The sequence below is a fragment of the Brachypodium distachyon genome, chromosome 2 (assembly GCF_000005505.3).
Source record: "Brachypodium distachyon strain Bd21 chromosome 2, Brachypodium_distachyon_v3.0, whole genome shotgun sequence".
Taxonomy (NCBI): Eukaryota; Viridiplantae; Streptophyta; class Magnoliopsida; order Poales; family Poaceae; genus Brachypodium; species Brachypodium distachyon.
Window position 1 is genome coordinate 52,253,912 of NC_016132.3, and position 13,477 is coordinate 52,267,388.

The 13,477-nt window shown below is 41.9% G+C and overlaps 1 protein-coding gene and 1 pseudogene across 1 annotated transcript; one reads left to right on the forward strand and one right to left on the reverse strand.

Moving 5' to 3' along the window:
• Positions 1-2,592: 2,592 nt before the first annotated feature.
• Positions 2,593-8,310, forward strand: LOC100835392 (2,3-bisphosphoglycerate-independent phosphoglycerate mutase). The gene is made up of 10 exons (XM_003564434.2): positions 2,593-2,882; positions 4,290-4,454; positions 5,097-5,224; positions 5,577-5,727; positions 5,830-6,033; positions 6,164-6,588; positions 6,972-7,164; positions 7,240-7,335; positions 7,636-7,791; positions 7,896-8,310. Exons 2-10 carry the CDS (start codon positions 4,293-4,295, stop codon positions 8,058-8,060), a joined length of 1,680 nt encoding a protein of 559 aa, XP_003564482.1. The 5' UTR covers positions 2,593-2,882; positions 4,290-4,292; the 3' UTR covers positions 8,061-8,310.
• A 289-nt stretch (positions 8,311-8,599) lies between these two features.
• LOC100836011 lies at positions 8,600-13,330 on the reverse strand (annotated as a pseudogene).
• Between the last annotated feature and the right edge of the window lie 147 nt (positions 13,331-13,477).

Genomic DNA, 13,477 nt, shown 5'->3' on the forward strand with positions numbered 1-13,477 from the left:
TGCGGAAAGATTTGTGTCTGCCTTTTCATTGTGACACTGGAAAGACCATGACTCGACGTTTGGCTGGTTGCTAGCTATAGCAAGCCCCGGGACCGTGACATCCTGGAGAAGAGACGTGCACACCTGGGATCTGAAATTCAGTTAGAACCGAGAGAAAGCCTGGTGCTTACACACTTTCTGGGTAGCCAGGCGTGTCAGTCTAGCCAGGTAGCCACCCGATGATTCATGTGCGACCGGCTCTGAATTTCAGGAAAGATAGACCGGATAGACACTCGATATCTACAGATGGAGTTGCAAGAGACTCCGCGGGCTTTCGGGGGGCGTATCAGGGTATCACAGACCCTCTCATAATTGAGACGCTGGCTGTGCGGGATGCGGTTCTCTTCGCGAGGGACCAACACTTCGACCACATCATCATCGAAACGGATTGTTCGGAGCTGGTTCGTCTTTGGCTGGAGAGGAGGAATCATAGAGCCATGGTGGCTCCTATCTTAAGTGAAATCGGTGAACTTAGTCTTTTGTTTTCTAGTTTTTCTATTTCGTTTGCTCGGCGTTCAGCTAATGCAGTCGCTCATGAATGTGGATGTTTTGCGTGGGTGAATGAGGTATCGACTGTATTGCTGGACATGAGCCCTCAGTTTCTGATTCACTGTACTCTTTCTAGTGTGATTTAATAAAGTTGATTCCCCTAAAAAAAAATAGAGACACCTTGCTTTGCTCTGTCCTGTGTGGCGAGCTGTTGCCTCCTGCTTACTTGCTGAAATTCGTCCGTCAGTCTGTTTCGAAAAGAAAAGGAATCGTCCGACGTCCGTCAGTCATATATGAGTGATAGCGTTTCATCATTTACTTATCCCCTGATTTTGATTGCATAGCACAACCGGAATGTTACGGACTGCTGTTATTAACTGAAAAACTGTATGAACACCAAAGAACTTTGACGACCAGAGGGTCGAACACTCTTTGTAGCTTATCGGTTTCATGATGTGTGAAAAGTGGGGGCGTAGCTAGGCAAAAGGAAAAAAGCAGATTGGGCACTTGTACTCTTGTTTTTCGCTCAATTTGGTCGGTTGTTGTTCTGCTTTATGGTGTCTGAACTTCTTAGGCCCGGCGAGTGTTCTTCTTTCTATTTGGCGTCAAGTATCCGTGGTGCTTGGACCTTGGTGGCATCGACTCAAATTACTTTTTTTTTAAGAACAACAATCTGACTTTGTTGATTCTAAGAGGCAAAGTACAAAAGATCGATATATGAACGGACACAAATAATAAAAAAGCTTAACAAAACTAAAAACTTTATTGTAGTCCTTCGAAATAAACTTCTCTTGATCCATCCTTCTCATCTTGATATTCCTCCACGTATTTGTCGACAAAATTGCAGAATATCATGCTTGCGCAAGCTGAACTAACTTTAGAGCTTTTGAAAAGCCGCATGAGCCGCCCACCTCAAACGGTGAGAACCTAAGATCATTGAAGTATTGAACGCACCATGGCCGGGATCATACCCGTTGCAAGACATGTTGTAAAACTACTTTTCCGTCGATGAACCAACAAAGGAAAAAACCAAAAATCTGAAAAGATGTGTCGTGAGAATCACTGACTCCATGGTATAGGTTACAACGCTTACACTAGAACAATGAAGGAGCCATGACACCAAACTTCTAGATGACGGCGTCTCCATCGTCAATACGCCGTCGAGAAGCACACAAAAACCTAACAAAAAAAATAAATAAAACTTGATGCCAGACACTGGAGATGAGATCGAAGCTTCTTTGAAAACGGCGGCGGCTAGGGTTTTACTCAAATTACGTTGGCTCCTCATAAAACGCACAATATTTGCGTAGAAGCATCCTTTAGCCCATCCTGCCAGAATACCCTTTGCGGCCCAATAAACAATCCAACACTTTGGATAGGCCGAGGCTGCAGGCCCGAAGCAATGCATCGAATGCGCAGGCCCCCCAACCGAAGTCCCCCATGGTCCAGAAAACCCTGACCAGATTCCGGAAGAATTTTTTCGAAAAGAAAAATCTACTAGTCTAAAAGAAAAGACGACGGTGATTGATGTGCATTGTCGACAGGTGACAGGAGAAAGCGAACGAGTCCAACCTTTGGGCGTAACGACGGGACGTTACTGGTTTTCCAAGCCCGGTGCGGCCCCATGGACTACCGCTGTAATTTGTTCTTCTAGCTGTGCCGCACGCACGACGCCCGTCCCAGACTCCTTTTTCGTCCTGCCCAGCTCGTCATCCAGCCCATTGGACAGCCAGCCAAACTTTCCCAGAAGAAATGAAGAATACGCTGTTTCCCGGGTTGCAAGGTCAAATATTTCCATGCATCAGACAGCTGTTTGGTTAGCAAGAAACAGGGCCTTTTCCCCACTGGAAACAACGAAAACGGAAGAGGCAGAAAACGCTGCGACCAAAACGGCATCTGAAGAGAATATCCACCGAAAGGGGGCCCCCTCTCACGCCCGCCCGTGCGATCTGACGTCGAGATCCAGGCCTCGAAAGTCACGTGACTCCGTGACAGGCGGCACCATCAGGGCCGTCCAATACCAGGGGCGTAATATAAAACTGGCGGATCTCGTGGTTTGCGTCCGTCCGTCAAATCAGTTGGTATAAAAGTACTTACAATGGGGAATTTCCCGTTCTGCTAGCTCGTACGCACGCAATCCTCAGCCGTCGGATGGCTCGAATCGGTACCCCCACAGCGTTGATCGAACCGTCCAATGATTAGGCCAGCAGCACCCTAAATTATTCGCACCCTTCGTCGCCGTTGCTCCCCCCTTATTAATACCCCGCCCGCCCGCCTGCCCTCTCATATTATCCTCCGCCCTCGAAAAAGTTCTTCTTGCTCCGCAAACCACAGGAAGAAAAGCGAAAGCAAAGGTAAGAACAACCTCTCTGATCTGATTTGTTCCTCCCCTTCATCCTTGATTTGAGGAATATGCCGGTCACTTCCGGACCGCTGCTCGACGAGGAAGACCGCTGGGTCCTTCCTTGGGTCACCGCGAGGGGAGAGGATCTGGACGAGGCGCCGCCCGATCTGTTGGGCTGCCGCGTTGTCGGGGAGAGCTAGGGGAAGCAGGGGCATGGATAAGGCAGGCGGCGGCGGTGGAGGCTAGCGGTGTAGTCGAATGGATCCGCAGGGAGAGTTTGCAGGAGGTGGTGGCCGCGGTGGATCGGGAGTGGGAGGTAGCAGGAGTGAAGTGGGCGAATCGGGAGGGGAGGTTGCAGGATGCAGGGTAGATGGAGAAGATAAAGCGAGAGGGTGAGCCAGAGAAATCGAGATTGATTTGTGAAATAGAGAAATAGGAGAGCAGGGGAACGATCCATCATCCATAGGCAAAAAAAAAAATACTACTGCTGCTTTATGTGTTGCTTGATTATGTGCTGTTTGCTCTATGGACTACTAAATTATACTACTGCTTGCTCCTGCCGCTCGTTGTCTCGATTGATACTGATACTTGCTGTTGGTACTTTTGCTTGCTGTCTGAATCGCATATAATTTTCATGGCGTGGAGCATTCAACCACAAATTTTCATTGTGGATTATGGGAATGATTTCGTTGTTGTCGTCTTCAACTGATGTTAATAACAATGTACTCACGTATTGCCAGAGTAAGATGTGACAACATGTTAGAGAACAGGCAATGTCCTCGCATTTGCATATATAGACTAGGAAATATAGCTATTAGAAATAGCTTATAGTAACAGCCATTAGAAAGATAGCCAGTAGAAATATAGCCGTTTGAAAAAGAGCCACCACAAAAAAATATGTTACAACAAGAGCAAATATAATATATTCATTAGAAACCTTATTATTGCTGTTTAAATTGTCTGCTATTTAAGTTATAGTATTGTAGTTAATTTGAACAATATAGTTTAAAACTTTTAATCAATAGGAAAGATTAGATGTAAATCATAGTTGTTTGCAATCTAGTTGTTCAGGAAAAAGATTGCAAGATATGAATAAAATATATGAGAGTTGAAACATAAGGGGGGGGGGTGATCTAGGGAATTTGATAGGGAGAAGAGGGATCTGGCAGAAGAATCTTTTATAGGGATTTCCCATATAGAGAAATGGATACAGGCAATTGTTCAGTTTTATTCAGGCACTTGACGTGGTTAATCACACTAAGTCACTGATGTTGTTGGAGATTGAAATGACCGATCTAATGATTAGTGCTAGTTGATGATACTGTGTTGTCACTCTGTAGTGCAGATCTGTTTTCTGTGGATTTGCTGTATGTAACTTTGATTTATATGGCTGTTTGGTGTTGGTGTGATTATGTAGGCGATGGCGAGCTCAGGTTCCTCTTGGACGCTGCCTGACCACCCCAAGCTCCCAAAGGGAAAGACGGTGGCTGTCATCGTGCTGGACGGATGGGGCGAGGCCAGCCCTGACAAGTACAACTGCATCCATGTCGCCCAGACGCCCGTCATGGATTCGCTCAAGAATGTATGTTTCCTTACACCTGTGTACCCTTAAAGTTGGATTTAAAACCGCAATCATTAGTTTAATATTTTCTTTTGACGGACCATGTTTGGTTAAGACTAAACATGTTTTTAACAAAATTGGAGCCACAAGTGTGGCGAAAGTTTGCAAATTGTTATTTATATGACATATGGTGCATGAAGAAGCGTGCACCAACAAATACCTAAAAGTTGTGGCAAATTGTGCTTAATGTGGTTGCCACATTTTTTTCTGCTGTAGATTAGGCATCTTTGTTAGTTTGTTGCATGATCCTTTGTTCAGCATGCTTGTTCTGTAATCTTTCAGCCAGTAGACACATATTATTGTCTGAATTATCTTGCACAGGCCCATGTGCTGTGAGTTTGGATTACTTTGTTCGGGTATGGCGATGAATCTGATGTGATGATTATCAGTCCCTTTTTGCTCAAGTACTGTCAATACTGTGCACTAGTAACTAGTCGCCTATGTAGTGTCTCACTACAGTGTTTCCAATTCATATGTTGTATTTAAGCTAGATTTGCTTGTCTGCAGTTTTGGCAAATGCTATTAGTTTTTTCCTTCATAACTTTCTTTTAGATATGCTATAAAGTATGCTTCAGCTAAACTTGTTTTTTTGGAAAATAAAAGGGTGCTCCAGAGAAGTGGACACTAGTGAAGGCTCATGGAACAGCTGTTGGTCTACCTAGTGATGACGACATGGGTAACAGTGAAGTTGGCCACAATGCTCTTGGTGCTGGTCGGATTTTTGCCCAAGGGTATGCTGTTGATTTTGTATTTATTTTGGAAATATATTATCTGCTGTAAGTATGGTCTAATGGTCTTGTGTCGTGTTATCGTCAACTTTTTTGAGCAATTGCCAGCTAGGATTCATCTCTTGTCGGTGCTGCTCTGTGCTTGCGTTGGTTATGGTGTTTGAGTCCTACACATAACTATGGCCTATACACAAATGAATCTAGAAAATTTACTTGCTATATCAACTTTGTTGCATTATTTTGCTTCACTTGTATGATTCTTTCACACTCTCACTTCTTTTTTTTATATATAGCCATCAACTCTTTCTGGTTGTTTACTGCAAAGCTAATTGAACAATATACTTTATTTCTACAGCGCAAAGCTTGTTGATGCTGCTCTTGCTTCTGGCAAAATTTATGAAGGAGCGGGGTTCAATTACATAAAAGAATCTTTTGATAAAGGTACCCTGCACCTTATTGGCTTGTTGAGTGATGGTGGCGTCCACTCCCGGCTAGATCAAGTGCAGGTATGCTAGATTAATCATGCCATTGACTTCATGATTGCTCAGCCCTTAGGTTGTTGTCTTGTGATGATTTAAATTATTTGTTTTGTTTCACTCTATTTTCAGTTACTTCTAAAAGGTGCTAGTGAGAGGGGAGCAAAAAGAATTCGCCTTCACATTCTTACTGATGGGCGTGATGTTTTGGATGGCAGTAGTGTTGGTTTTGTAGAGACAATAGAGAATGATCTTTCTCAGCTTCGTGAGAAGGGTGTTGATGCAAGGATTGCATCCGGTGGAGGAAGGATGAACGTTACCATGGACCGTTATGAGGTACACTCTCTTTATGGTCGACCAGCAACTTGTTTTGTTTAGCAGTGTGTTACAATTTTGAACTATTTTCTGAATTGGAATATGTATCTTTCCCTGCTGAAGTCAAAGTCATACTTTTCATAATTTGCAGAATGACTGGGGTGTGGTCAAACGTGGGTGGGATGCCCAGGTGCTTGGAGAAGCGCCATACAAATTCCAGAGTGCACTTGAAGCTGTGAAAACACTAAGAGCAGAGCCCAAGGCCAATGATCAGTATTTGCCCCCGTTTGTGATAGTTGATGAGAGTGGCAAATCAGTAGGCCCTATAGTAGATGGTGATGCAGTTGTGACTTTCAATTTTAGAGCTGATCGCATGGTTATGCTTGCTAAAGCACTGGAGTTTGCTGATTTTGATAAATTTGATCGTGTTCGTGTACCAAAAATTAAGTATGCTGGGATGCTTCAATATGATGGCGAGTTGAAGCTTCCAAGCAAGTACCTTGTTGACCCTCCTTTGATAGAGAGGACATCTGGTGAATACTTGGTAAAGAATGGTGTCCGCACCTTTGCTTGCAGGCAAGTACCTGATTTTCCATTATCTTTCTTCACATTCATCTTTGTACTACAATTGTTGGTCATGATCAGTTGTCAAAGACAGTATGGAACCATTACTTGAACTGATGTTCACAGGGTAAATGAAAACATTTACTATGTCTAGTTTATTGCATGCTCTACTGTTTTGGTTCGATTGTTAGAGTTCTATCATGTTATGTGCTAAGTACATAGTCCTACTCCCTCCGATCCATATTACTTATCTCAAATTTGCCCAAATATGAATGTATCTATGTTTAAAAAGCGTCCAGATACATGTAATATTTCGACAAGTAATATGGGTCGGAGGGAGTACCTGTTTTTTTTCTTATTTGTATTTACGGGACTCATTGATTTGTTCATAACAGTGAGACGGTGAAGTTTGGCCATGTCACATTTTTCTGGAATGGAAACCGTTCAGGATACTTCGATGAAACCAAGGAAGAGTATGTAGAGATTCCAAGTGATAGTGGTATCACATTCAATGAGCAACCCAAAATGAAGGCACTCGAAATTGCCGAGAAAACCCGGGATGCTATCCTCAGTGGAAAGTTTGACCAGGTAAAGAGTTCTGACAGTTAAAATAGATGATTGTGTTCGGTTCCCATAAAGTTACTTAGCATATTATTTTTGTAGGTACGTATTAACCTACCAAATGGTGATATGGTGGGTCACACTGGTGATATTGAGGCCACAGTGGTTGCTTGCAAGGCTGCTGATGAAGCCGTGAAGGTGAGAACAAGAAAATAAACCTTAGACAGGAGATACATGTGCCACTATAGATTATTTTTTTCCTGGTCTTTTCCACTTGGTTGCTTACACAGTTCTAATATACTCCCTCCGTTCCATAATTCTTGTCTCAAATTTACCAAAACATGGATGTATCTATTCCTAAAAAGCGTCTAGATACATGTAATATTTCGACAAGAATTATGGAACGGAGGTAGTATGTTTTTGATGTTTTTAGCTTGGTTGCTATTGTAAAGTCTTTGCACCTGTACTTAACCTATCACTTCTTTCTCTTCGGAACAGATAGTTTTAGATGCGGTGGAGCAAGTTGGTGGTATTTATCTTGTCACTGCTGATCATGGTAACGCTGAGGATATGGTGAAAAGAAACAAAGCTGGTCAGCCGATGCTCGACAAGAGTGGCAGCATCCAAATTCTTACCTCACATACGCTTCAGCCAGTAAGTACAATGTTGCTATGCTTTGATATTTTTCTCGTACAACCAAAACCAACGCAAGTTTTCATATTTATCATTTGATATTTAACTCGTCTGTAAATTTGCAGGTCCCGGTTGCTATTGGAGGCCCTGGTCTCCACCCAGGAGTGAAGTTCCGGTCCGATATCCAGACACCTGGGCTCGCCAATGTTGCCGCCACGGTAATGAACCTACATGGTTTTGAGGCTCCTGCTGATTTTGAGACGACACTCATTGAAGTTGTTGACAAGTAAAATACCAGAGTCTGAACTCAAAATTGCGGTAGCCAATTTTGTGTTGTAGTTTTGCGATGGATCATGGGTGATTGCATCGTTGAATAATTTGAGATATGCCCGCACCTTTCTCAAACTCATGAACATCAAGAAAAGGGGATTTTACTTGCAGTTAGCTCTATTTGTAACTTGGTCTTGCCGCATGGGCTGCCTTAACATGACAGATAGCCATTTTTGCTCGGCTATATGTGAAGGGTCGAACTTTTTTTTAGTGAGGCGTGAAACTGCATGCCACACGGCAGGCAGCTGTTGCGAAGTTGGAAGTTGCTTGGCGTAGTATGCATTTTTCATTTTCTAACTTTCTGCAAGGCTCGTTTTGTTCACGTGTTCTAAGCTGGTCTTGTGAGGACTGGAGTTCCGGTGCCCGAACGAATTATTTCCCAGGGGATCCACAACGTTCGAAAGCCAAAATTATCAAATCACCGACATTGTCATTTTTGCTCCAACGCACCCGATGTCAGTTGTCTGCTTACATAGCATCGTCCAGTGTTAAGAGTAGGGATAAAAATCCTTGCATGAACGACTTCCACATTCCCACCACGAAGGCAAGGATGAAAGTTGCTTACATAGTAATGGTGCTAAATGTTGATGACAATATCTGTTGGTGCCTGATGTAACCTGCTTACCTGAGCAGCTGTTAATTTGACCACACATGCACAAGGCCATGTTGGTTGCCAGCGTGTAGATCTCTTCGTGCTCTTCATCATAGTACAAAGATGTGATGTCCCTTAGGGCCTCCGCAGGAGTATTTAGGAACTTCAATGACTTCGTTTGTTTACTGAGGTTTCTTGCCTTTATTTTGACATTTATAGAACAAGCTGCATACAAATCAAAGTGGAAATTAGGTTATGCAGGGAGAAATAAAGCATCATCCTTCCTATATATATCTACTGCAGTAAGTTCGAGGGGTATTTTTCAAACATACAACTTGAAAAAAGCAATAACCAATATGTACCTATGCAACTCAACATACTACTGATGCATCTTTTGTTTAATTGACTTAGTAGAGAATTTGGAAAACATCGCACTCAAGTTACTCGAAGAATAGTTCATTCCTATTGTGATGTTTCGAGGACTTGGTCAAAACAAGCATAACAGACATTCGTGATGTACACTAATGTGCGGACAATTGCATGCATCGATCATTAAATGGAGCCAAAACTAAGCTTGGAAGCAATGACTACCATCGAAGGAAAAAATTGATATTGCTGCAAACCAAACCTAAAATGACGAGATAAAACAGAAATATACTGATAGGCAGCACTAGTAATCAATAAGAAGTACATTAGTCAAATGCAACAAGCAGCGGGGTCGAACTCCGTTACAAATCATAACACATCAGCAATACATGTTGAAGCATCATAAAGTTTAAATGTTACCATTATCCTCTGGATATGAATCATCTGGATCATCTTTGCAGCAAGAGATAATGAGGTCTTGGTTGGTAGTTACATAAATACTGTTTAAATTGCAATCAGGATGCCACAACAAATGATCCTCAAAGGATGTAACCAATTCACCACGGCAATTCCAAACCAATACTTCTCGATTACGGAAGGTCAGGACCAACTGCATCTCGTTCAGAAAAATAAAAGCTGATGGAGTCACAAACGCACTCCTGCTCACTTCTATTATCTTGGAGTTGCTCACCTGCAGTGACACACAGAAGTACATGACAAAAAAGAAAATAAATTGTTTTGCTTTATTTCCTTCCTACCATACTACGGGGAAAAATGCTTACATCAAGAATTTGAAAGTTCTCCCCATGCTGCTTCACTAGAAGTTTCTCATTGAATTGCTCGATGAAATCGACCCTCTTATTGTGATGAAGAAGATGTCTGAATGACTTCAAGAGCTTACCATCTTCGATAGAAAGAATGTCAAGAGGAAGATAGCCCCTATTTGCAGTGTAGATCAATAGCATTATACCAGAGCTGTCAGAAGGCAACAATAAGCAATAAGATATAAATTTGTGAGCTAATTATGAAACTTGTGAATGGAAGTTGTGCACAAGAAACTTTCTCTGGAAAGAAAAGCAATAAAGTAATCCCTTCTGCGAAGTGGCAAAGAACGACATAACTATTAGTATAACTTTGTTTTGCAAATAAACTTTTATAACAACATATGCGGTAGCAGAGTTGTGGGTGGTTGCCTTTACCCTAAAAGTTGCTATATTCACTTCTTGGGAGAGCAAGGAAGCACTCTCTGAAGTGCACTTTGCAAAACACAATTCTATTATTCCCAAATGTTCATCATTAGTTACTTTACCAAACAAAAATAATATGCATGTGATGGTCCTTAGAACATTACAGGATAAATACAGCCAAGAAGAAGGTAGGGCAGCATGACTTTCTTAGGGGAGAACGGAGACTAGATACAATAATGACTTGCTTATTCTTTCTTGTTTCCTGTTAAGAGATATTGTTGGATATAGGCCAGTCCAGGCACTGTATAGCTAATAGGTATATGAATGCAACTCTGAGATAACAACCAAATTGAACTTAATTTGGAAGATAAGCGAGGAAGCTCTGTGAAGAAGCACCACAGTAATAGTGCAAACACTTGTATTTTTCTTCAATTCTCAGTTATCTCCCTATGATGGAATTAACAATGGAACTTCCAAATGACCCAACAATATTAAGTGTTCTCTGGCAAGTATTACAAAACATATAAATTCAATAGATAATTCAAGCACATTTAAAGAATCAAAGCAGTATCTCTTTCACCATTCCGTTGTGAAGTTAGGTTCCATATGGCATTGAAGTGGATTAGGACAATCCACCTATTGGGTTGAACTGCTTTTAGATAACTGGTTGTTTGGTTACCTGCTTTCTGCTTCTTTATCTTAACTAAGTTGCTAACAATGTTGCGATCTTAGAACATATGAGATGAAAGGTAAGACAACCATTGAATGACAGAAGTGGTGTGCAAATAGATAAAAATAGAATTCAGCCATTGTACTGTACCGTTACTATGTGGATTAAGGCAGTAGTTTGTCATTCCGTATAATTGTGATAATCTTTTTTTTGCCTAACCAGCTTTTACCAATTTAATTAATTGATTGGCTAATCAACTTTTGTCTCTTTTGGCACAACACAGTTCAAAAACTACAATCTGAACCTGAAGGGGTGTCTTGTACTTCTACTTGTGAGAGAAAAATGATATCAAACATCGCGTCAGTTTTGCACGAACAGAAAAGTTACACGAACAAGAAAATACAGGACTACTGTAAAATGCCAATGAAATTTAGGAAATTAAATCAAGAGAGATTTCCATACCTTGTCTGTATCTCTTGAACATTTTTATCAGATATTGTATACAGTAGTGTAGTTTTTCAGGTCAAACACTTTATAAATACTGTTTGAAATGAGAAAATAGTGTCATAATCAGGACGGAGTAAATTGTCTTGCCCTTAAAAAGGTATGGAGTTCTGTTACCTGTCATGAGCTGAGTGAGTCAGCACCTTTCCATTTTCATCATCAAATTCCACAAAACCTGGCCTCAAGGATTCTGTTTCAAAAAGAGGGAAACCAGCATCTGGCTTTCCACGCCGTATATACCTTAAAAGAGTAAACTATCATTTAAATAAAATGAAAAAAGTATAAGCCTGACACTGCAAAAGGAATAGAAGTCAAACTCACTCTATTGGAGTTGTCCTGCATCTTAAGTCACTGAAATCTTCGGAGCCAAAAACTGATACAGTTATGAGTGAGTCGTTGTTCTTGTTGTAAAACAAACTATGAATTACTTCATCTGAACTTCCATTCATAAAGCAAATCCGCTGGTTTGTCGCTGGAACCAAGGAGCATGTCAGAATGATCGTTTGAACCCAGAACGGTCATTATCAATATCAAGACAGGTGTACCTCTACTGAACGCAGCACAGATTCCCAACTGCGATAAAGCAAATATAATATCAGAGGCTCCAACTATCTCGATAATTTCAGATCGTTTCCTCAAGTAAGGTTGTAGCAAACCATTCTCCTTAGGATCATGAGTATCAAATTCTCCCTTAAAGAGTAAGAAAACTAAAATAAGTTTCATTAAGAAATAAGAACCCCAGATGGTATGAGGCATGTCAGCAGATTGAAAGGGAAAAATACATGGGAAGAAAGGGAGAAGGGAAAATACAGGAAAGGATTTTATAATAAGGAATACTATTTGCACCACCAAGCAACTCGACCAGAATTAATTAAGTGCTAAACAACTGAGTGGGGAATGAGATAAAGTTAACTAGCCAAGTTTGAATCTCTAAAAAGAGGAAGTAAATGGACTAACTGAATCAATCGTTGAAATGTAGATCATGACATATATATTCATAGTTCATGACTTCATGTTCTCAGAGTTTAACAGAGTTTTCATTCGTTTTCAAGGCTGGGAAATTTAAATATGAAGCGGTGATAACACATTGCACCAAGTTCATATTATCCATTTCATCCGACCATAAGTTATGCTCTAGAGACTAGAATTCAAAACATTTTTCTTCCAACAAACCAAATTATCCCAATGATGATCATCCAAAGAATCAACAAATGAATACATCAACAAAAACTACCCTTTTTGTCCTCTTAGTATCTTCCAGTACACCACTACTGATGTAATTACACTATGTAGTCCAACACCCAATTACTTAACCAAAGTGAAGCCAGTGCATGATTAAAGAAAACAAATCGTTATTTTCAAAATTGACTTTCTCGGTTTCTCCTAAAAAATTGACCAAAGGCCAACGTTCCTCCTCACCATAGCCCTCGTAGCTCACATCCCCTGAGCTTGGTTCCAACTATTCCCACAATTCGTGCAAGTAAAAGATTTTCAATCAATTCTCTCCTAACCCTTAAACCACCAAACCCATGCCAACCACCCCCAATGACACCCACAAATCCAGTCCAGACAATCGGGAAAGGGGCGTGTGGTGGACCTGGAGCTGTATGTTGCGGAATCTCTCCGCTGCGGTGCTCGTGGCGAAGGCGCGTCCGGAGTACGCGGCAATCTCCCGCCACTGCAGTTTCTTCGCACTGTTCCCCCACGCATTCGGCCGCTTCTTCGCGGCTACCCTCCGTACGCGGGAAGGATGAGGCCTTGCCTCCATCTCGCAACCGCCCACTCCCCCCTTGCTCGCCGCAGACGAGACGTTGCGTCAAGCCGAAGTGACCATGGGCATTTCGCCGGACCGTAGTGGGGGTAGGGTTGAGATCCGAGCTGGAGTCGCGAACCGCTATATAGGTATTCTGAATAGCGAGATAACGTGAGGGTTTTTCTGTAAAAATACATGTAGCGCCTCCGCTCCTTGGTCTACACCGTACGTATCCATCCAAGGGCGTAAAACGCATGTGATCGCGTCGCGGATCCGCGATCCAAATTGGAGGTGTTGCGAGCAAC